Raw genomic sequence first — 25,605 nt, forward strand, 5'->3', positions numbered from 1 at the left:
TTTCCAGGAATCAACGACTGAATAGTATATTTACAAACGTGCATCACTTTATCACAGACCCACCCACACGCGTGTATGCTATTCGAGGCTGACATTGGTTGTATATATTTAACTTTCAGGTGGAAATCGAGGGACTGACCGGTGAGATACGCTTCAACGATGATGGTCGACGGCACAATTACACCCTCCACGTCGTCGAGATGACGGTCAACAGTGCCATGGTCAAAGTAAATATTTTTCTGCCTTTTTTCGTGCTACCAACCCGCCGCGTGTCCTCTCGTCATGTCACAAATATTCGAATTTCTATCCTGTACGAAACGCGTTTCAAAATATAAATGATCGAATTGTTTTAATTCGTGCTCTTTCAGCTTGACGATTTCTTTTTTTTTTTTTTAATGTGGTTTATAAATTTCGGATGTGATCAATTTATCGATGCTTTCTGATTTGTTTTCGGAGGTGGCAGAATGGACGGACGAGGCTGGGTTTCAAGCGATCGCCGCGAAATATATTCGACTTCGACCGCATGCGGAAATTGAGAAGAACAAGACTTATATTGTCACCACCATCGTGGTAAGAAATTAAATTTCATGGCATTTTCCATGGTATTTGATTATGTACGTACATTGGTGATCAAATTAGGTTTCCCCGAGGGAGACGACGTTTGGGGCTCCAACCCTTCCCCGTAGTTATTCTCGGGGAAAGTGATACTGAGGTGAAAGGGACCTCGTATATATAATAAGTCTATGGTCCCCCCACCACTTACCTATAAACGTTTCATATTTCTGAGCTATGTACTAAATTTTATAATATTTAGTAATTAAAAATTATATTATTTTGCTTCTAAATCACTTTTATTATTAATATCGTCAGAATAAAAATTTTCAGAATACGAATAAGTTTTTCTTCATTATTCACGCTCTCATCGCTTAATCGATAGAATAAAATGTTCCAATTAAAAGAAACTGGGTAATGTTGATTACTTCCCTCATTAATAGGGTGTATTCGTTTCATAGGAATTGTGTTAAGATGTTAGAGATATACTGAGAAATTGATTTTTTAATACAGGAAGAGCCATACATCATGAAGAAAAAGTCGGAGAACGGAGAAGTACTCACTGGGAATGATAGCTACGAGGGTTATTGCAAAGATTTAGCTGATCTTATAGCTAAGAAATTGGGAATAACGTGTAAGTATTATCGCTAATTGCAATAATGAAAAATTAACATCTTGCAACATTTTGGTATTAGGTTCTAACATTATTTGTTTTCTAATTGGTAAATTTTTAAATCAAATTTTCTGGTGTTAACAAATGGCAATGATGGCAATTTCCTCAATTAAATTCTAAATATTGTATTAACAAATTTAATTAAATTATATAATTCCCAAATGCTACATATTGTAACACTCTCGTGTTTAATCTAATTTCCAACGAAATATCTCACGAAATACTAAACCGAGAGAATAGTAGAATTAACGCTTAAATCACACTTCCATTTGCTAATTACACAGGGAACGTGTGCTCACAGTACCAGAGCACTAACAAACTTAATTAAATTGAATTAAGTCACACCGTCTCATCTATACACTCTCTATATTATCATTTAGCTGCTTCGAAAATTGCAAGTATCATGATAATTCTCGATTAATTAGTAATTAATTGATAGAAGAATCATGAAACTAACAACAAATCCCTTAATTAATTCAAAAGTACCATATTATTAAAGTTTCTTGCATAATTGAATTTTTCTCAATATTTCTCTCTTTAATAATTCAGATGAATCGTTAAAATTTCCCTCGAAATATGGTGACTTTCAGGAGATACGATGAAAGTTCCATCGTATTCTCTGTTACAGATAATAACTATGATTCCTTTCGATTTTCCAGACGAGCTACGGATCGTGAAAGATGGTAAATACGGCATGGAAAACCCGGATGTTCCCGGCGGTTGGGACGGGATGGTCGGCGAGCTGATACGCAAAGTAAGTTCGTAGAGATGCTAATCGCGGCGATTCGAACCGTTTCCAAAGCGGAACACCCCGGAAGTGGTGACTGCAACCCGACCCGAACAATTTCACACAGTTACGACGAAAGATTCTACTATTGATCGGTGTGCTTCGACTCGAAACGAAAGCTGAACAAGCTGTTTTATCTTCCAGCAGAAAGTCCGAAGTTCTTCCACCAGATGCCTGAACCATGCAACCCCTTTGCTCTATTTCCAACTACATCTGGTGGACGAGCTTCGAAAGAGCAAATATTATATTTCTACCCCCAAAAATATTACATTTTCAATACAAGAATATTTCTACCTCCGAAAATATTATATTTTCAATATAAGAATATTTCTACCTCTAATGATATTAGTTATTTTTTTACGAAATTTGTAATAATTTTTACTGATCGATTAATAATTTTGATACTGTTACAGGAAGCGGATATTGCAATTGCCCCAATGACAATCACGTCTGAACGCGAACGAGTGATAGACTTTAGCAAACCGTTCATGTCACTGGGTATCAGTATCATGATAAAGAAACCTATTAAACAAAAGCCTGGTGTGTTCAGCTTCCTAAACCCTTTGAGCAAAGAAATTTGGGTGTGTGTCATCTTTTCCTACATCGGCGTGTCCATCGTTCTATTTACCGTGTCCAGGTAAGTGATCATTTTTCAGTGACTGATAGCTGTTTTCCTCGGACCGCAGTAGTTACGGTCGGTATATGGTCAGACGGTAAAGGAAATTTCAAGCGTACTACTTGTCTGTTAGAGCTTACTTATCTTGATACAAATTATTGATCTTTCAGATACCGTACAAAAAGATGAGAAAAAAATTAATAAATAAATAATTCAGTTACTAATATTCCAAATATATTTTATCTAAATTTAATAAGATTGGACATTAATAATCAATACTATGTAAAAATTTTATAACAGCATATTTTATACTTTTCTTCTTTTGCAACTTTTGAAGAAACATATGGTATTTTTCCAGCAGTGTTAACTTCAGGGGGTAAAATCACTTTCAAAACTTTCACCCCTCTGGCAACTTTCAGTGTCACCAAAAGTTCAAGTTCTATCAGAATAAGAAAATCATGTTTTACAAATATTTCACGTTAACTTTCTGAACTCTAAAGTGTAAATCAACTATTCTAAACAACAGAATAGTAATAAATTTTATACCTCAACCACTAGAGAATCGAAATGATTTTTTAAAAATCAAGATATACAAGTGCCTGAAGGTAAACATAGGCGACGTTTATTTAACCCTTTCACACAGATTCTCGCCTTACGAGTGGAGGGTGTTAACACTGAGCAGTGGAGGGGATCCTACAATGGGTACAAGGAATGACCCCACGTTACAACACCCCCATGGATCCCAGGGATCACCCCATATGCCAACTTCGAGCATGGCGAACGATTTCAGCATCATAAACAGCCTATGGTTCGCATTAGCTGCGTTCATGCAGCAAGGTTGCGACATATCTCCCAGGTAATCATTCATTCGAAAAAATTAATCACCCTAATTGTACTTAATTACCACATTTAACATTTCATATTCATTAAAACTCCAGAAAGACTGACAGATGATTCGTGAAATTTACCATTTGGAAAATATTAAAAATATGCTCTGCTTTGTTTATCCACAAAATTATTAATTCCGCTTATGTCTTGGTTAATTAAAAACTGTTATTTTAACAGTTTATCGAATGACGAAAAAATGTTGAACCTTTCCATCTAACGATCAGGATAGAAAAGAGAAGTTGGTCTCTTTTGTAGCTAATTATAGCCACTTTCACCGTAGCTGTTTCCGTTTCCGCGGTACAAGCAAACGGGGCAAAGTACATAAAGGCTTCCTTTTTAGTTGAGACAGGTCAACCGTGCTGTCTGCTAATAGGATGAATTGGCGGGGGAGGTGAAGTGAGGAGTTGAAGGGATAAGATTCAAAAGGTTCGTCGCTCTCGACGAGAGTTTAAAGTCTCCTGTGTAAACGTTTCGCAGTTCTTCTTCTTCTTCTTCCAAGGTGTATCGCACCGTGTCTTTCGTTGAAAAGAGGCTACTTCTGTGTAATTAGCGACGGGGTTCGATTCAAGAAGCGGTAAAGCGTAACGAAAGTAATAAGCGTTCTTCGTAAACGATGCCCGCCCTCTTTACTCGGGCTAATTGCATCGAACAATGTATTACAATTCGCGTTACGCGAAATGAACTTTTCAGTCGAAATGAACTTTTCCTCGTCGTTTAAACCATCCTTTTCATGTAACATTTCTATTTGTGCCTGTTTTCGTAATTAGAACTGTTCTTAACAGACGAACACTTTTAAGAATCACCTCTGGATATTACATTCCAAATTAATTTCTATTTTGATTATCGTCGTGAAATTAAGTAGAATGTAAGTTATTGAATAAAAAAGTAACTGGACAGTGTTATTAAAAGACATAAGTTATCAATGAATTCTGAAACTTTCAGTGAAACTTTATTGAAAGTTTCAGCTGGTAAACTCTTCCTCTAAATAAGATTGAAAATGTCAAGAACTTCTACCACTATTATTAGATCGCTATCTATACCAAAAGTTTACGCTTTCTTTACTTCAAAATAATACCCTCAGGGTCACAATCGAGTAGGAGGGTCAAAGTTAATTTTACCAAAGAATTCAATAAAGAATAAAGGAAAAAAAATTTCGAAATGCCATTTATATTAAATCGATATTCTACTTGGAAAATATTATTTCACATTTTATTGAAATAAAATACCTTATTCTGATATCTTTCTTGATCAGATTATAAATTTGCAAAATTTCCTGATTCTTAAGATTTTTAAAATTTTTCATTTATAATCCAGAATTAATTATAATATGTTTAATTTCAAGTGTCCTTCAACGCATAATCCCCATAGTTAACCGGCAGATAGTACAACAAAGATAACCTTTAAGAAGGTAATTTACGAGGTTGACCAGCAAAGGGTTCAGGTACACGGTAATTACTGTTGCAAATTCCTACGTTTAAATTACAACCGCGTGCCGGATAAACAACGATTATAACCGGCTGGTTGGAATTATCACAATATAATCGGATTACGTTTCGTAGCCTATCGTGCTCGTTGTAATTTAAAGCAACTTCGTAAATCGGCACCGCGATTAGGCCAACAACTCATTTGAATGAGCGTGTCGTTCTAAAAGAGCCGCAGCTTGAAAATTCCATTAGCGACACGCGCCTACAACCGAGGCCGAATCGTGCGTTTTCAAACGGTACCAACCTTCTTGTTCCTTTACTTTTTCGAATATTTTCTCTGTTTAATTCTAATTATTCTTCAAACATTTTCCCACGAAAGGCAATACATGCTAAGGCGTCTCATAAATTGTGAAAGGAACGATTGTAAGAAATTCGCAACGTTTCGACCACTTCGAAACTGGGTCTCGATTAATTTACATTTCGCAGTATCCACCCCTGTCGCGGTAGCCTTCTTGATTAATGGTTTAAATATTCCCGCCGCGACGATATGAATTGTAAATTTCGTGGAAACCTTCTGTCTCACCAACATCCGTCGCTTCCCTCCGCCTCTACCATCCGCTTTTCTTCCTTCTCCAGCATTTCCTACACCCTGATTTCGGACAGAACCCCCGTGTTTCATTATCAAACGCCATCGTCTCTATAGAATGTACTCTGTAATTCGATTGTAAGTTTCGTTTCGAAGAAGAAGATGTGAGAATCGAGTCAACAAGATGATGTTATTTTTAATGACGATGTAAAATCAATTAAACGCAATAAGGGTTGATTTTTATATCTGTTGCGAGGGAAATAATTATGGTTTCTATAATTATTAATAAAGAGGATATACTGTGAAGTTAAGATAAATTACGAATTTTTAAACTGAGATCAATAAAAGCATAATTTTACAAAAATATAATTGATCTTCCACAAATAATTATCCCTAACGATTGCTATCAAAATGCAATTTTACAGATCAATATCTGGACGAATCGTGGGCAGTGTTTGGTGGTTCTTCACCCTGATCCTAATCTCATCTTACACAGCCAATTTGGCCGCGTTTCTAACAGTCGAAAGAATGGTCGCACCGATTAATTCACCGGAAGATCTAGCCTCCCAAACGGAAGTACAATATGGGACACTCTCGCACGGATCTACTTGGGATTTCTTTCGCGTAAGTGATTCAAAGTACAAAGAAACTTCGAAGTAAAGGTTCTACGGGTTTAATGAATTTTTCTGGGATTCATTATAGAAATCGCAGATCAATCTGTACAGCAAAATGTGGGAATTCATGAACTCACGAAAACATGTATTTGTTAAAACGTACGACGAAGGTATACGAAGGGTCAGAACGAGCAAAGGCAAATACGCCCTTTTGATAGAGAGTCCAAAGAATGAGTACATTAACGAAAGAGAGCCTTGTGACACGATGAAAGTTGGAAGGAACCTTGATGCTAAGGGTTTTGGTGTCGCGACGCCACTTGGATCTCCGCTCAGGTAAATTTCATTCATTAATCTTTCCAAATTTTTCTGATGTTAGAAAAATTCGGAAATTTAATTAGTATATTTTATTTATATTTCGAGGTAAAATAAAATTGAAATTCGTCCAGAAGCACGTTCTGTTCGCAGTTTCAAAATTCAATTCGCTGATTGAATCAGAAGAAACGAAACAGATACGCGTTTGATTATTCCACGATAAATTCGATGTTTTCAATGATCTTGCAAGGGATAAAAAGCCAGTCACATAAAATTGAAGAAGTGTAGTATGCGTAGACTAAACGGACAGACGAGTTCGACCTATTTCTTCCGTACGATCGAGTAACCAACGAGGTTTTATTAGAAGGGAAAACTCTATGAAATCTCGTCGCCCTGCATCGAAACCTCCCGGCTCAATTAGCATAGAAAAACTCGTACGGCCATTTTTCCGTATCATTACCTCTTAAGGATCCGGCTCGAGCCATTCTCCTCGTCTCGACTTGCAATTCAATCTCGTTCTACTTCATCTTTCCACTCCATTCCACTCGCCTAACATTTTTCAATTTCTTATTTAACAGCTTCCACGCGCGATGTTTACGATAAGATAAAACCTCTTAACGTTAGAGCAACCAAAGTGAATGGACACCTACTTTTAAATGAAAAACAAGTTGAAAAAATAAATATATAAATAATGGAAAATATAGTGACTTGAACTATTATTTTCTTTTTCTTGATAAAATTTAACAAAAGTAGTTTAAAATTTATTATTTTTCAATTGTTCTAACGTTAAAGGATAAAAGATAATGTTAATCGATATTTTTAACATTACAGAGACCCTATAAATTTAGCAGTGTTATCGTTAAAAGAAAACGGGGAGTTAACGAAACTAGTGAACCGATGGTGGTACGACAGAACAGAATGCAGACACGGTGATAAACAGGACGCGTCCAGAAACGAATTATCCCTGAGCAACGTGGCAGGGATATTTTATATTCTTATCGGTGGTCTGCTTTTAGCGTTAGCAGTCGCTCTATTGGAGTTCTGTTATAAATCGCATACTGAAGCTACCAGAGCGAAGGTAATCGATCAGATGATCATCAAACAATCTGAAAATATCTCAAATTTTCCCTATAATCGCAATGTTAAAAATTAACCACCGATCGTCTAATGTATATCTTTTCCAGATTCCATTGTCGGACGCGATGAAAGCGAAAGCCCGATTGACGATCGGTGGTGGTCGAGATTTCGACAATGGCCGGGTGAGTGACAACGACTCTCTACCACCCTTTATTCCTTCTTATCTATCATTAGAAACAGTCAAAGTGCATAGAACGTTGGTTGGAAATAGATAAGTGGACAGGAATCGAGATATTTCAAAATATAAATGAATTTCTATAAGAAGCATAAATTAATAATAAATAAATAAATTTTCATAGAAGCCTCAAAAATCCTATTTAATAAAAACTATAGAAATTCATTTCAAAAGCAACGGTGCGTTTCTATTCATCTTAAAAAAGGTGTTTCTAGTTCTGCCCAGATCTTGACCCAACGATCTTGATGTACCGTGTAACATACTCTCGTAACGAGGATGCATTATGCGCCACTCGTGCAATACAACGACCAATACATACATACGTATACGTAGATACATAACAAATAGAGTAGGTTTGGCATGCAGTTAGCAGCGTGTAAGTGTGCTGTAAAGGCGATCGAGAATTTCGAACGGTTTACGAGGTTCTCGAGGGTAAAGAGTAAACACGATCGACCCAAGGGCGATCATCGATCGTGAACGACGCTTCGTGTATATATAGATAATAACGAGTATAGATATTATACATATATACATTATGTATAGATAGATATATATATATATACGTACATGCGTGCGATGTGCGGCTGGCTGGATGTGTTGCGCTCTTTTCTACTTCTATCTATCCATCCTCATCTTTATCTTTTCTCTTTCCTCTATCTCTCTTTATATACTCGATGGATGCTGAAGACGTAATTTGCTCGTTTTGCGCGTTTCGTTCTACTTTTGTTTTTGTCTCTAGTGGTACGGACTGCAGAGTTAGACGGAGGATGCATGCGCCTTTCCCGGGACCATAAGTGAGTACTATAGTCGTTAATTTAACATCCCAATCGTACGTATCGTTTAGTGTGCCCTCTATTTTCTATCCCCGCTTCGTATAGTACCGAGCAAAGTAGGCTTCCCCCACCCGGGCTCCCGTCCGTCCCGCTTGACGGCCGCGCGCAGACTGACGCTGGAGGGGAGACGGTCCCGTATACGTAGGCCTGTCGTCCCCCCACCACTTGCGAATACACGTTCACGCGGAAAAATTTGAATTGAATTAATTATTAATAATAATTAATAATTATGTTATTAATATCGTCTAAATTAAGGTTTTGAGAATTTCTGCTTTTCCTGTAATGTCATTTTTCCCAGAAAAGCCTACTGTGCTCGATACTGTACCCTACCTTCACAGGTAATAAAGAAGAAAAATAATTACTGTTCGCCTTAATTCTTATAGATCATTATTAAAAGATTCACCATTGTCATTTACTTTTCACCGTCTGTTTTGTATCATTTCAAAGTCACGTACATAATTTTTGCATTTTGATCATGCACGTGAATGAAAAATTAATAAAATAAGAAATAATTTGTATCTTTAATATCGACACTTAATTAATACTTTTGGTAATAATTGTTTTCACATCCCTTGTTAACAAAGGGACGACAATCGAGATTTAAATTTAATTTTTAATTAAATTCAGTTCATTCCAGAATCTACTTAATCAAAACCGTCCTTCTACCTCCTGCTTTTATTCCATACTTTTCTTTTAACCTGAACAGCTTTGTATATCATGAAAAGGCTGGCTTCAGTTCGCGGAACGAGCATGGCTTGAAGCAATTATTTAGATAATGCAAATGAGAAATGATTTGTCGAATCGCATGTCGCTTCTAAACAACTGTTATGCTTATACATTAGACTACATTTACTTCACAAAATACGTCGAAAACTCTGAAGAAACCTCGACAATGAAACAATATCTCAGATTACTATGAAACTAATTTCTCCAAATTTTCAGATACATATTTCGCAGAAGATAAATTGTTTACTGGAATGATGAACGTTACATTAATACTTTTTTTTTAAGGATGGTGGAAAATTTCATGGAACGATATATCAACAATCTGAAGGATTCTTGAAAATTAGACACTTCAGAAAATCGATAGAATTTCAAAGAATTTGAATAATTCTTTGCAGAGGATTTTGAGCATATCAAAAACACCAAAAATTCAAGAAAATTTCACAGAGGGGAAATTATAAATCACTTGTCAGTGTAACTTTGGATCTCTGTAAAAATCTCTACTCGTATCAGTAAAACCTTTCAGAATTACAAAATCTTTAATTATTAATAGATAAGAGTGAAACCTCACAAACTCCCTGAAATTTTCAGAATTTTCAAAATTGTCATTGATATCCGTGCTTACAAATATTAATTTGCTATGCTTCTATAATCACTAATCTTAATTTGTAAGTATTCATAATGTTTGCTACAAGTTTCTATAATCTACACAGAACTCTTCGAATTTAATATTTTACAAGAAGCTCGCAATTACCTACCCTCGATTTCACAAATTTTCCACTAATCATAAAGGAATTTCCAATTTCCCAGTACTGCTTTCTTTATTATCTATCGTTTCAATCTATTGTGACAATCTATCGAATCTCTTATATGGAATGCAAATCGAGTTGAATCGCTTATATTGGTCTCTTCACTCGCAATAAATAAAAAATGGAACTCGCTTTCTTCCGAAATACATTGTGCAAAAGGCAGGACGGTAGAACGACGACTGAGAAGAACTGCACTCATTGTTCACCATACACTAATGAACATTATGCAATTCGCAGCACAATTACTTTTTATCCACACGATAAATTTCATCACCTAATTCATTTCTGTTATTCAATATTTACACGTTGTTTGAAAAATTCTTCACACGAATCTGTTAGAATCATTATTTACAGACTGTGGATGTTTATGCAGATAAAATAGATAGATTACATAAATGAAATATCGATTGACATAGAAGTAAAATATTACAATTAAAAAATCTAAGGTTGAATTTGTTATTTTCTGTGAATTAAAGAATTGCTAAATATAATATATGTATAGTAATTAAATATATTTTTTAATTTTTTTATCTTTAATTAGATATATACTTGAAATTCATAAATGAGATTTATGATAAAAAATAAGCAAATAATTTTCTGAGAAAAAAAAATAGTATGACTACTCGTGGCTGTACAAGCAATAACGAAGACATAGGAGAAAATCCCGGAACTTATCTCGACGAGTATTGCTTCACCCCTGTACCGTAAACGATTTATCAATCTCTATTTTCCCTGTATCCCGTTCTTAGACCTTCCAGCGGTATTCTCGTCAAAAATAACCATCTCGTCAAACCTCAATCCAGCAGCCATAAAACCGATCTATCCAACCACAATCTACTTTTTCTCCCTCTTTCTCCCTACGAAGGTACAAGCCGGCGTAAACATCCGCAGTTGAACCATCAATCATCAGGAAATCGCGCACCGATACACCCTCGATCACTCCCCCATCCCCCCTATACCCCATCCACCATGTCATCATTTTCTGAAAATCCAATCGTCTAACGCATCATTGGTGAAATTTTCCAGTACTACGCTCCGGCAAACGCGATTGGCAATACCGAGGGCGACCAGGTACACAGCAATACGCATACCCAGGTGTAAGTTACCTGGAGAGCCCGAGTGAGTCGCCCGCCATCTCCTTGCCCACACCACCACCGCCGCCAGTGATAGCGGTTCTGCCTCCGCCACCGCCACCACCGCCCAGAAGACCGGCTCGACGAAGCGTCACCTTCGCGGAATCGCCGCCCAAGAGCCCGAAAAAGTCCAGGTTCTCGCCGTTCCAGCGTCGACCTAGCATCACCTTGCTAGACATCGCGGTCCCCTGGACGCCGGCCTCCCCTCGTGTCTGGAGCGGTCGTATCGGCGATTACAAACCAGAGTACATCATCTAATGTCGACATGAGATTCGAAAAAAAAAAAAAGAAAAAAAGCGACGATGATTGACGATCACCTTGACCCACAACCCCCTTTCGCAACGCGTTTACCGATAGTCGAATTCTCGCGTCGCTTGCTCCCTCGATGATTTATAAAGTCGGTTCCTTGGTGTAATCAGAGGTTGGTATAACGAGGAATAATTCTAACTTTGTTTTATTCAAAGACTCTGACGATGAATACGATCGTTCGAACGATACACCATAGGGATTCGTTGTTTTTCTACTTCAAGTTCCTCCACGCTCGACGCGTACTGCCATATCGTGGAAGATCGAGCAACGATCAATCGCAGGAATCCTTTCGGAACGATCGATTTATCGGCAAGGAGCCCGACCAGGAAGAATAAACCGTTTGATAAACGCTGAGAAGGTCGAGGTTATACCGCTGAGGAACCATGATAGAGTCCTAGCTGTTGGCCATGTTTGTACATTGTATATATATATATGTTGTAATCGAACAGCGAGACGGTTCGAGGAGAGCAGGGTCGCGGGATTCGATAGTAGAATTCGATGGTCCTGGGGTGGGTGCATGTGCAAATCGTGAAACTCGAACTGAATATACTCAACTGCCATATTCCTTGTGGGGGAACGAGAGACCCTGACACACGCGAAACACTGAACACCTTTAACGTACACTCGCGCACATTATGTATATGTAAGTATCGTAAAGAAGAATACGCGTCGACCGTGATGAAACTGCCAGGTGAATAATAAATGACTAGAAGATCCTGAATCGTGGAAGTTTCGTGGAACCGAGGTGCCGATAAATGGACAGATTGGGTCGACCGTGGGGACACTACTATTATTATTATTATCATCATTATTCTGAGTATCATTATCACGTTTTTATTGTCGATTATAGCTGATTACGGATCACTGTGTACACCGGACCGGTGCAAACTATTTTGTGGATCTCGCGAGGATGGATTTATTCGTTGCGCAGGATGCACCACTACTGAGACGCGGATAAGTTTTTTAACTGACAATGGTGTATAATTGCGTGAGTAATGCGTGTGTGATAAATGTACGATGGGGTGAAAGTCGTAGCGGTGTTGGTACGTAATTATTCGATCATTTAGCAAAGACAAAATTTAATTAATAATCTTTGGATTTCAAAGCTCTCTAATGAACTATATTATTTTTATGACACGCATATTTTTAAAAAGGGATTAAAACATCCTATTTTTAATTCTGATATCATTTTTATCAAATATTAGAATCCTAACTATTATAAAAAAAATTAATTTAGATATGTTCCATTAATTTTGCTACCTGTTGGCTTATACATTGACTTATACTACTTACTACTTATCTAAAAAACACAAGTCAATACTTTAACAAAATTTGACTCGTACCCTTACGACTTTTATCTCTCCGTATATAATATAAATATAAATAAGAAATATAAATATATATATATATACAAATATAAATATAAATATACATACGTATAGACGTTTATTGAGAGACGTGAATGAACGAGATGCGAGCCTGTTACGAGCGTGTATGGCACATAGGTTAACGATATCGTGTAAACGCATTATTAAGTACCTATAAATGCCAGTTGACGGTGATCCGAGCCGAGGGAACGTCGTTTCTTCTTTTCGTCGAATGACACAATTTTTACACTAGCTATGAACAGACCTCCTTGCGTCGTCGGATCGCCGTGATCTGGCTCGAGGAACAACGTTTACGGCCAAGGTTTTTCGTGCCAAAAGACGATATCTCTCCCGACAATCTAACATCCGGTGCTACGAGCTACTCCAAAGAAATAAGGAACTTTTTAACGATACGCTGAAAGGTGGGGAGTTAGATTAGGTCTTAATGCAATATCAGGGAGGGGACTTGAAAGGTCTGAAGCTTTTTTCAGAATATGAAAATTCAACTATGTTACATCGAGCTATGTCAAAATTAGAAATCAAAATACAAACTTCTCGACTCGCATCAAAATCAAAAATCAAAAGTATAGACAAGGCAAATGTTTTCTTCGAGCCTGGAAAATACTCTTTTAAGAGCTTGGCTATTAATTGTTCCTACTTTTTTATTTTTGTTATATGAAAAAAGGAATTTTTGAAAAGAAGAATAATTTATATTTCGAAATAATAATTTGAAAGGAGTAACTACAATCAAAATTAAAAATAATAAACATCCCAGAGTAATCGTAGTACCGTACAAAAAGGGGGAGAGAAATCGCAGAGCCAAATTGCATGTTGCGACGTATAAAACTATTTTTCTGGAGCCCACGTTAGCTAGCCGTTCGTATTTGTTTAAACGAATCAAACTGCCACAGAGCCAATTAATCTACGAAGAAATCTTCTTGTGTGTTCAGTTCCATGCAACCCTTTCGAAACTTCCACTGAAAGACGATCGAGCCGAGCGAGTTTTATACGTGGCAGCGACGAGACCGATCTACCTATCATATCGCCAGATTTTCTTATTACGACTAATTGTTATTTATCACCGGTTAATAACGATAGACGATGCGTATATCGGGTTTGAAAGCCGTTCGATGGTAACGCGATACATTTCGAGAACGGTTCGGAAGAGAAACTCGGGAGAAACTCGTCTTGATCGAAGGCCGCACGTGTTCTCACGATCACTTTGATTCGTTCGAAATTGTACCAGGTATTCAGAAAAATAATTATCATGATTTACTCAGGTAATTCTGCATAATATATTGAATGAATATTTGCAAAATAAATCCAGTCAGAAAATTTCAATTTAATATTCCTTTAATTGATTGCGATCGACATTAAAAATTTAATATAATATAATCGAGTAAGAAAATTTAAAATAGCATTAATGTGAAGTTTAAATTAAAAAATAGAAGGATCATGGTACTTTCATCATGTAAAAGTGTTTATTAAATTTATCAAGACTTGCTTCAAAAAATAAACTTACCTCACAAAAGGGAATCATCTTTACAAAATCATGATCATTATTTCGATGACACCCTGTACGATTGCAGCAATCGCTACGCGGAAGCGTAAACAATTCAAAGGAGGAAATGATTCGAGAGAAGATGTACAGATAACAAAGTTGATTCGAGTGGCATGAAATTGAAAAATTATGATGGTGTTTTTGTTCCCCCCCAATCCCATCGTTGTCGTTGACATACCCGTGTTGCTGTTCGTCGTAACTTTTTCTATACCCTCGAAGTTTAAGAAAGAAACTAGTGTCTGACAAGTAAACGATGTAACAGTCCCCGCATACCGTCCCAAAGTGGTTACGAGTGCAGCTCGATTTTTACTTCGTTCACTTTGTATTCTTCTTACTCTACATGAAGCACGAAATTCATGTTCTGTACTGGATAACTGTACATACTTCGCGAGACCATAAGATAATTTTGATTTATGAATGGTAGAAAAATTAATAGTACTATGTCTGAGTAAATAAATTCTGATCGAATGAGTTGCATCTTAATATTCAGGGAAACTCCGTGGAAAAGATCAATGCATAATCAGACAAAGAATAATAGAATATATTATATTATTTCTTCTTTATGAGAAATAATTAAAAAGCGAAGAAAAAAACTAATGAACTTTTCGTTAATTTGAAAAGGAATCAATTTAATCAGTGGAATAAGTCAACGTATAATCAGCCAAGGTATAATGCAATACCTTACACAATTTCTTTGTTATATTTATAAATTCAAAGGAAATTAATTTAAATTAATTTATATTCGATAGAAAAATTAACGTCGAGTGTTTAGAGGGATCCAGTAGAACAGCTCCGTATTTCTTCCGACATTTAAGACAATTCATCTTTTCTGTAATTAAAACACTTAAAAACCAAAGCACAAAATATCCGACAGAATTTTGTATTGTTACATTCTATGCTGGATGACTGTAAATATTTCTCCTTTTACAAAACGAAAACCATAGCTGATTTTATTACATAAAATTAATAAATTTTTCAATTTTATATACGATCAAAGAAAATCGATCTTCTAGAAACATTCGACCACTCATCAATGAATCATTTCATATTCAGACAAGCTTTAGCTTTCGATCAGAGTATTTACAGAGATCCAGTAGAATAACCAGATATCTGGTCAGACGAACCGTGAAGAAAAAAGCGCGATAGACTAAAAGCGTAAAATGAAACTCCAAACGAAGCATGATTACCCGTAAACGAGCAAACTCGTCAAATATGATAAATAGATTGCGGATGTTCATGCAAATAGATATTTTTATACAATATCGTCTTTTTTACACCGATTAAAAGCATCGTTTCATTCTTTCAATTTAGAACATTCTATGTATTCTAAATGTGTTCTGCAATTTTTATAATGTAAGTTTGTTATTTTAAATTGTTATAACAATAAGAAAAAAAATTACAACACTTACGATCAAATCAGGCTTTCCTAGGAAAAATGATAATACAAGGGAAGCAGAGATTTTCAAGATCCTAATTTTGACGATATTAATATTAAAAGTAATTCTGAAAGAAAATGATATAATACAACTGAGAAATATGAATAATAAATAAATATTAATTCAATATTTTGGTGGTCCACCACAGACCTATGTGTATGGGACCCTTTCCCATACATTGCCATTCTCCCCCTGGTCACCTATAGGGTGAAGTGGGAGCCTAGGAAACTTACAAAGGGGGGCATAGACATTTTTCCTAGAGAAACCTGATTTGATCGCAAATGAACAATCTTATAACAAATTATAATAAAATTATCAAATAATTTGTTATATAGTATAAACGTGATTTTAGATATAATATAGACTTTGTGTGTGTCTTGCATGCTTTCATGCATAAAAAATGCATAAATATTCGCAGTCTAAAAATGAAGGACGAAATAAAAGAAATAAAATAGCGTCTTCCAGTTTGCGCTTTCACTCATCGCTGCATAAGAATTACGCTCGTACCTTCGATTCGAGTATCCTTTGTCATCTCCCGTACCATTCCGTGGCATGATACGATCGATTCCCTTGTAAACCGTTGTATACCAATCAAATTTGTCACAATACAGGATCGTTTATTTAAATGTAACCCGTGATGTCTTTCAATTCGATCTACCTCCCCTTTAAATCAATTTTCAAACAGAGTGAATCACTCTGTCAAATATTAATTTTCGTAATTAATATTTTCTTTCTCCAAAGCAAAACATCGTCAAACTGTATGATGTTAAAAATTGCTTATAATTTTGTGTACCATTAAAAAAACACAATTTTCATGTTCCACGTGAAATTATTCTCTCTCCGATAAACTAATTTGTAATTTAATATTGGTTACCGTCAAAAGTTCGATCGATAGTCAGAATTTCATTCGTAAAGCAAATATTTGCTTCAATTACTTTATGGTAGAAGTTACACGTATCCAGATGAAATTGGACCTGATTTCTCTGAGCTTCATATTTGTACTAAAATAAATTCGAATTTAGCAAATATACTCGTTATTGAAATACATAATTATTAATTATTATTAATTACTGTTATTAAACGACACGAATTTTGTGATACAAATTCGCGATGTTAATCAATTAATTTACGAATCAAGGTATTATTCTCCAAAATAAATAAATAATAAAATTGAATAAATTTCTTTTTAAAATAAAAAGATATTATGCACTTAAAGTCAAAAAGATACGAACTCGTTTTAAATTTGATCTGTCGCATAAAATATGATAACTTACAGGAAAGTTCCAAATGAAAGCTGTGGGCAACAACTTCGAATGCGACTCTCGTACACATAATTTCTTTGGTAAATTCAGTTTCTTATATTAAAGGGAAAATGGTAAAGTTACCATAATAAAGCGTTTCGGATAAGCAGATCTTTCCACGATCAAAGGTTGCAAAGTGTCTAAGTATTCGTCCATTGCAAATCAGCCGACCGCAATGCAGAAGAACACCGGCAATGATTTATGCAGAGACCTGTCAGAAATCCCGGTACACTTTTCTGAATGCGTCGTTCGCCACCAGGAAAACCGGAATATTGTATAAAATATCCGTGTTTCGGCAAAAGGTAACACGGTATAAAGGACTTTCCGTCGTAAAATACAGCCCGTTCAAAGTGTTTTTTTATTAAAGAGCAAAACAGCGAAGCGAAACGAAGAGGCATCCTCGACGAATTATCATATAATGAATAATAAAGCAGCAGAAAATCTGCTTTTACGATAAGTGCAACGTAAAAACCGTTTTGCCCGGGATAATAAAGAAACGCCTCGCTTTGTATTAAGTACAGAAATTAAGGTAAATTGCTGTTTAGCTGAGCGATGGAAAAAAGGACGTCTTTTTTATTGTTGCCTCGCGAGCTTTAAACTTTCGCAATGCGATAGATTCTCTTGTAAAATACGATGCTTTTACCGTGTAATTTTTAACTTATCATTCAGTAAAAACATCGTTCTGCTATCAAAACAGCTATGCTAATTTTTGAAATTTAGTTCATCGAAATGGAAATTCCGCGTTCCAGAAGAAACGTGGTTAAGTGTATAAACATTTCTATTAAGTGATATAAGTATATCATTCTTGATACTTTAATTAGAGTTTTCTTTCAAAAATAATCAATTTTGATAGATGGTGCTGAAAAAATATTCGACATGAATTTACTAATTTACAGAAAATTTAAAGGGTGAAAATTACGCTTGTTTTCTAATTAACCCTTGAATAGCCGAGCCCAGGTCAATTCGTGATTCACATTTACAAAGAATATAGAAGGACATTAACCTAAAGTGAAATGTATAATTTTCAACCAAAAGAAAATAATAGAAATACAAAATTAAATTAAAATTGTGGGTCTCTCCATAATTAATTCTTAAACTGCCTTATTTTACACAAAATTCAGTCCAAATGCAATTAATATCTCAGGAATCGAAATGACCGTTTTCAGAATCAGCCTCAAAGCGAGCAACGCTCGTGGAAAATGTATCCTCGTCAAAGTCAGCCCCGAGCGTAAAGGAGGAAAATCATCGTGTTCGTGCAAAGAAGGATCTAGCAAAGTTTCATCCGACTGAGAACGCGTCCGAAACTATGAAAAGCAAGGCGAGAGAATTTCCGAAACTCTCTAAATCGTGATTATCGCGAAACCGTCCGCTTTGAAAGCTTCTACGACCAGGCAGAAGCTAACTAATTTCGCGATCATTTCTACGATGACCATCGCGAGACCCGGGCTCGTAAAGGTAGACGCGACGTCGTCTATTCGGTTTGCATTTGCATTCGAATTATTTCAGCCAAATGGCCGGTGATCGATGGATCCTGCGACCCCCTGCTATCCCGTCGCTAGCCGAGCTGAATTCGAACGACTCGGTGCTGCCTCATTCACATGCTAACGACGAACGAGCGGACGATCGATGCGGCCCAATCACGGGACGGGACGACGCTCCAGATGTATTATATACACCGCTATGATGAGCTTGTCGATAAACATTAATCATGATAATTTAAACGAACTTCCTACGGAAGACCGGGGAACGGGTATCGATCCTCTTCGTCCACCTGGCGGGACGAGGACCGCGCTAGACGCGTCGGGGCTTGAATTTAAATAGCTCGAATTTTTGCAGACCACTTGAAAATAAATCCTTCTCTTTTAAAAATAACGCAAAAAACATAAGATACTTTGTGATAATTTATCGAATGGAAATTGTCATTTTCTGTAGATGCGGAAGAACTGATCGAAGAGTAATTAATTGTTACTCATTTCTTATTATAAGTCTCGTTTGGAATTTGCGTGAAAATTTTAGAAACTTAGTTGAAATACAGACAGAAAGGATTTTATGAGTCTTCGAAATTTAAGAGTAGAAACGTGGGTGCGGCTGTGTGATATGGGTGTAATTAAGGGTGCATTGTTTCGTCGGAGGGCAAACAAAAATGTTGAGAGAGCAAGGGTTTATTAAAAAAAGTTGTGGATTTAAAGACCGTGGAGGGTAAATTTAAAGACTGAACGTTTCGCGTAGAAAAAGTTCCACAGAATTAACCGCGAGACAAATAATTAAACAATTGTTACAAAAATTGTCCGATAATATTAAAATAGAAGATGAGATAAAACTTGAAATAGAATGAAATGAAATGTTTAGATTTTAGATAGATCAAATCGAACTCCATAGAAGGACGCTTTCAATGGACACGGAATTGAATCGAAAGGGTAAGGACATTACCCAGCAAATTTAGAAGGTCCGTCCATCGAGCTGACACTACCATTCAAAACTATCGCGCCGGTTTATCGATACCCTTCTCGCTCACAATGAATCGTTCCCAGTTTTATCTACATCTGGATAGAGGCCGTCTCGTAAAACCTACGTATCTCTCCCGACAGAGCAATAAACAAAAGACGCATCGTTTGTACAGCCTCGAATGAAACTACGACCCTGTAAATTCATGACAATTTAGCATCTAAAAATCATGCGACAGTAGCCGTTCAATAATTTCCCACCATAAAATTCCTTAACTGAAAACATTAATTAAAAGTACTCGTGCACCCAATGCTCTCCCTTCTAAAATCAACAAATGTATAGATAGAAGAATGTTCGATAATTCCCTGTTTATTAAACAGACCCACCTCTAGATCCCGAGAAAATGAAGGATCATCAAACGTGCAAGCGTTTAGAGCAGCAAGGGAAAAGAGGCTGCAGGACACTATCAGCCCAAGCCTCGCTTCGGAGTCTGTTGATCGGGCGTCGTTCGAGCCGCCGCCTCTCGCTGGTTGGCGCCGTCGCAGAATGCTTGTTTATATCGTCTCAGGAAAGAGGGAGAGACAGCCAAGGGTCGCGAGACGGAAAGAGAGAACTCGGGCCGGATAATGGAGAGCGACGGGGTGGAAGAGAGACTGTGACGCAGTCGAAGGGGAAAGAAAAAGGGAGAAAGAGGGGTGAGAAGGAGATAGACGGAGAAGAAGGCTGAGAGTTGTAGGCAGAATGAAAGAGAGAGAAGTGAGAGAGGAGAGAATGTGGTAGTGGGGTACGGAATGGATGCTAAATATAGACGGGGTTGCCAGGTTGCAGAAACAGCCGCCGCCCCTTTGAGTACTGGGACGGGTTTGGTTCAGCCCGAAGGGGTAACGTGGGTTTGCCAGAGGATGGCGGAGGGTGAAGAAGGGCAGCAAGGTCGCGTCATTGATCGAGGGTGGAAGGGGTGGCTGTATGACGCTCCTGGTGACGTCATGGCCAGCTACAACCCCCTTTCGAACTACCCGCAGGCGCCCTCTATCTTCTTTCACCACCTCTGCTACCGTCCTGTTTGTTACCTCGCCCTGATACACCTTATTCCCAACCCCCTCATGGACCGCGCACCACCCCCTCTCTCACTCTCGTCGTCTTTGCTTTGACTCGTGCTGAGTTCCTTTTTTTCTTCTTCTTCTTCTTCTTCTTCTTCTTCTTCTTTTTCGTACGCTTTACTTAACACCGCGAAGCGCTTCGACGCGTTGCTCTCTTTTCACGCCGCCCCCCTTACTAGATTTCCGCCGTCCGCGACGGTAAGCGGAGGGCGAGGATAATTTCGGCCGGAATATGGAGCATCTCTTGGCGAACGAGAGGGAATGACACCACGGAGGCTGCCACCTCGGATCGATTAATCTCCATTACAAACTGTTCCAAATGCGTGCCACGGTTTTGTCGTCGATTCTAATTACCCCGAGCACCGGGGCTCCTCTTTTGTTCGCCGAGCAAGAAAAAGCCAACTGAAAATCTACCCCACCGCGATAAGTCTCCCGACTATGACTTTTAATCGTAGCCTTGAAATATTGCGAGATAAAGAGTCGCCTGAAACGAGATCCTAATTTATATCTTTTTCTTTCTGTATGAAAAATTAATCGAAAAAATAATACACAAAGAGTGCATTGTATAAAATTGTACGAAACAAAGAATTGCTTCAGGATGGACGAATTTCTCCGTTCTCCAAATACCCCGACAATCTATCCGATCAACCACCAAAAAGAGAAAGAAGAAACGAAGGAAATGGTCGAGCAATCGTGAACAGACCAGTGTTTTCCACCGACAAAAAAAAGGGGTTCTCTTCAACATCGTCGAGAGAACCCTCGAAAGGGAACAGGGCGATAAAAAAGCCCAACTGAAGGAGCGGTAGAACGCAGAGACACAAACGAATTCACGTAAGGGAGCGAACGGAAAGGGATGTTATAAAAAAAAAAAAAGAAAAAACGAAAAGTAGAAGGTACGTGTTAGCCGTGATCCAACAAGCTATGCGTGTTCTGCAGCTTTTCGCTCGACAGTTCGGATCCCGGCAGACCCGCGCCAGCTCTTCGGTTCCTAGGCATGACGGGTATAAATTATGCCGCTGGCCTATTTACATGGCTGCCATCCTGGCCAACTCGACCCGCTCGCTCTTCACGCCAGAGATACCTACTTACGTACGCAGCTTTCCACATTTCGTCCTCCGCCACTTGGCTCACTCGATAGCGAATGACGCTGATTTACCCTCTGAAGGGAAACTTGGACGATCCGTCGGGGGTTAATAAGCGGATAATGGGATACAAAAGGCTTTGAGATCCTTAGTTTTTGATATAATTCTGAGAGGATTGGAGATAATATTTCGGCTCATTCGATGGCGACAGAAATTTACTCAAAGGTGAAAAGGAAACGTGGATGATATAGAGGAGGCTTTGAAATACTTGCTTTTTCATGTGTAATTTGAAGATAACATTTGCGATAGACACTGATTCAAAGGTGAAAAGAAAGGGTGGATTATTAGAGAAAAGTTAGAATCGAGAGTAGGTAGTCAATGATAATTTCTAACATTTTCTACGCAATTTCAGGGTAATAAAAGTTGACGGTAATAAGTGTGAAACTATCTGGTTCCGAGATTACATCCGGTACCTACTGTAAATTTCTTCTTCGTCCCTTATGCTTTTTACTCGTTTCTTCAACGAATACCTTTTACTTCTAACTTCTCGAACATCTGCTTTTAACATCTTCTGCTCACGACACGGTCCGAAATTTTGTTTAAAGTTGAAAGTGTACCATGAAACTTACACGTCGTTAAAAGTTGTAACGAAATTATTATTGCACCGAATAAAAACTTTATTTACGTACGAAATAATTCAACGTATATGAGATTACCTCAAACTATAGTTCCGTTATTATAAAAGGCTGTTCCATCCATAACGAATGAAATATCACGTGTATAAATATGCCAATAAAATGTCAATATTCGCATTAAAAACGAACGTTAAAACAAAGTCATAAATTCGAATCAGTGTAATAGATTACGTGTGAATATACATATATAGTCTTCCTCTTTTTCTTGTATCAACATACACATAATAAAAGTAGGAGGGCCATAAATTTCCTCGTTTCACGACTAACAATAAATGACCACGATATTTCACAAGCAAATATATGCGAAAGAATAAATAAAAATTTATGCTCGCTAACCGAGATGAGAAATCAAAGCCGCCCTTCGTTTATTACTAAATGGCTGCAATTAAATTAACAAAACTCTTGTGGAATAATGAAAAATATGAAAACTTTTGCATCTCCGAGAAAAAGAGAAAAATAATAAAATCGTGTGTGAATAAATCGAAAGAAAGAAAAACAGAAGCAACCGAAAATTTTCCTTTCGAAAAGAAATTATTCAGCCAGTTGATGGAAGCTTTGTGTCGAGGTAATTAGGATCAAGGTGTTTCCAGGTGAGCTCGGTACAAAAATAGCAAACTCTCAATGATTAAAATGCCGTTTCCTGTTCCTTGCACGCTCAAGAAAAGAAGCGATAAAAAGGAAACGGGAAAGAAAGAGAAATAAGAAAATCGAAGAAAGAACGACGCCTTTCAGGGAAATAAAACGTTCTAGTTACTTTGCACGAGGGAAGTAAATTTTTTTCCAAAATATTTGCTTTCAATTTCTCGAATATCTTTTCCGGGCACGAAAATCATCAGCTGGAAACAGAGAACTGTGAAAAGAAGAATTCACGGCGGGGAATGAAAAGAAGAATATCACGAATAAGGGAGAGAGAAATAAAGCGCAAGGGATGTATCCACGCATACCATTTTCCACGACATTGTCTTTTTCACGCTACAGCTTCGACAAAGGTCCTTCCTGAACTCACGACCAACCATTTTCCAGTTCAATTAGAAACCAGGGAATAAAACTGCTTTCTCCCTGATGCGAGATACACTGGCTGTAGAAAGTATTCCCACGGCAATTAATTTCAAACAATATACTTCGTCTCATTCCGGAAAAAATTCGGATATATTTTTTTTCCAAAATCTTTTTAACGAATATTGTATAAAAAGGCATCGTTTATTAAATTAACATTTGATATACCAAAAATTTGATATTTGAAATTTCGCTATTCTGAATAAATAGAAGTTAAACGCATTGAAAATATGATTTTAAATATCATTTACTATTGTTGCTAAAATCGAAAGATTAAAATTGTGAAATTTGAAAATGAACTTCTTCGCTATTTCTTCCTGTTTCTCGCGGCACTCTGATTTTATTACTCAAAATTGTTTATTGTATCGTATCCTATTGTGTGTCGAGGATCGCAGCCGGAATGAGAAGGCAGCGATAACAATGGACCGCTCGACGATCAGCTCGTAACGTTAATCGTTATTGCGGTGAAAAGCAGGAGAGGGATCGCGTTTGAGAAACAACGAGACGAACGTCTCCAGAGGGATGATCGACTTTCCGTGGAAAAGCAAAATGATCCGCGAAACTGGGTTACGAGACACGTACATAGATCGTATTTCCTGGCGTGTTCCATTGTGCCGGTTCGCAAAAACGGGCAAGAAAACGCCCGGCACTTCGATCTTCCGTTCCCCTAACGATACTTTGAATCGTTCCTAGACCGACGTCTTCTTATTCGCGTGCACCCGACCTCCGCCTCCTCTTCTTCCTCTCTCGTTAAATATAGTCGACGATCGTCGAAACGGAACAGCCATTTTTCTGCCGGAACAATGGCCGCTGTATGATTGATCGATCGCCGTTCAACATTTCGCGAACATCCTCCGACGGACCGTATGCGAGTTTACAATTCGAAACTCCCGCGATTCAGCTGGTTAAATAAATTTCAAAAACACACGCTTTTGTTCCCGGCTGCGATTTGTCGACGCTAACGAAACGCGAACGATCCATAGATGAAAGGTTGACTTTTTGTTTGAAAATGGCTTTTTCATGATGGAATAATTGAAAAAGAAAAGAAGCGAAATTCTAAAATTAATTATTCATCATATTTTTAAAACTCTCATCCGTACACAATAAAAAAAAAGAAATATTGAAATATGTACGACGATAAGAATTCCTAAAATGATTCAACAAAGATTGCAGTAAAACGAGATGGAATATTTCAAACCTCTCGGATGTTTCGAATAACGTTTAACGATAAATCTCCAGAGGAAAGGGAAGCGAAGAAAAACCGTTAACAAAGACAAAACAGTGAAAATTATCATTGTTCATTGATCAATGTAGAGCGATAAATGTAACCGGCACAAAACGTATCTTTCATCGTAACCATCAATTATCCACTCGAACAGTTGGGACTAAATGAAGCACGAACTCGCGATTTAGCATTTAAGGGGTTAAGGAGAGGAATAAAGTTTACAGCGAGCGTCGCGTCGGCCTCGTATAGCCTTCTGAAATCGGATCGATGAGAAACGCCCCCTTAAACGGCCCCTGGAATATGTAAATTGATAAACGGTCCGCTTGAAATTACCGAATCGTGTTTCCAGGGTGTTCGATTGGCCGGAAACCGATCCCCCGGATCGTTAAGACCGATTTTCACCGAGGACGGAGATATGGCTGGCTTGATCACTGCCACTTGGCTCAATGAATTAATTACAGTTAATTGGCAATTACCACCTTGCGCCGCCTCGCGACCCTGATAGCTTGGCGCAGTGACGCTGCGGAGGAAAATATATTTTCTCGGTAATGCAATCTTCACCCGTGCCGTTCCGTATTCTTTCACCCTCCTTCCCTGAATTCATTTAATAAAATGCTGAAACACCTACCCCCTCGTTCGACGCCTTTCTCTCGGCTCTCTTCCTGTTCAACGAACGGCTATTAGGTTCGACAACGAGCAAACCGTATCGATACTTCGAATCTCACCGATACCACCAGCTTTATTTATAATCACTTTCATCGATGGA

At 37.6% G+C, this 25,605-nt stretch overlaps 1 protein-coding gene and 1 long non-coding RNA gene across 6 annotated transcripts in view; one reads left to right on the forward strand and one right to left on the reverse strand.

The window, feature by feature from the left end:
- LOC114876901 (glutamate receptor 1) overlaps positions 1 to 16,911 on the forward strand; it is a 177,241-nt gene extending 160,330 nt beyond the window's left edge. For 2 of the 4 annotated variants that reach the window (XM_029188816.2, XM_029188820.2), the window contains 11 exons: positions 120 to 227; positions 457 to 570; positions 1,066 to 1,186; positions 1,885 to 1,979; positions 2,426 to 2,649; positions 3,272 to 3,484; positions 5,952 to 6,150; positions 6,229 to 6,473; positions 7,284 to 7,530; positions 7,637 to 7,711; positions 11,156 to 16,911. In XM_029188816.2, the coding sequence (XP_029044649.1) occupies positions 120 to 227; positions 457 to 570; positions 1,066 to 1,186; positions 1,885 to 1,979; positions 2,426 to 2,649; positions 3,272 to 3,484; positions 5,952 to 6,150; positions 6,229 to 6,473; positions 7,284 to 7,530; positions 7,637 to 7,711; positions 11,156 to 11,230 (1,716 nt within the window). In that variant the 3' untranslated portion in view covers positions 11,231 to 16,911. Of the gene's footprint in view, positions 1 to 119; positions 228 to 456; positions 571 to 1,065; positions 1,187 to 1,884; positions 1,980 to 2,425; positions 2,650 to 3,271; positions 3,485 to 5,951; positions 6,151 to 6,228; positions 6,474 to 7,283; positions 7,531 to 7,636; positions 7,712 to 8,503; positions 8,701 to 11,155 lie in introns of those variants that run through there. The other 2 variants (XM_029188819.2, XM_029188817.2) reach the window with 2 other exon arrangements.
- Positions 1 to 25,605, reverse strand: part of LOC114876907 — a 173,913-nt gene that overhangs the window by 36,675 nt on the left and 111,633 nt on the right. The window lies entirely within an intron of this gene.

Source organism: Osmia bicornis, chromosome 5 (assembly GCF_907164935.1).
Source record: "Osmia bicornis bicornis chromosome 5, iOsmBic2.1, whole genome shotgun sequence".
Taxonomy (NCBI): domain Eukaryota; kingdom Metazoa; phylum Arthropoda; class Insecta; order Hymenoptera; family Megachilidae; genus Osmia; species Osmia bicornis.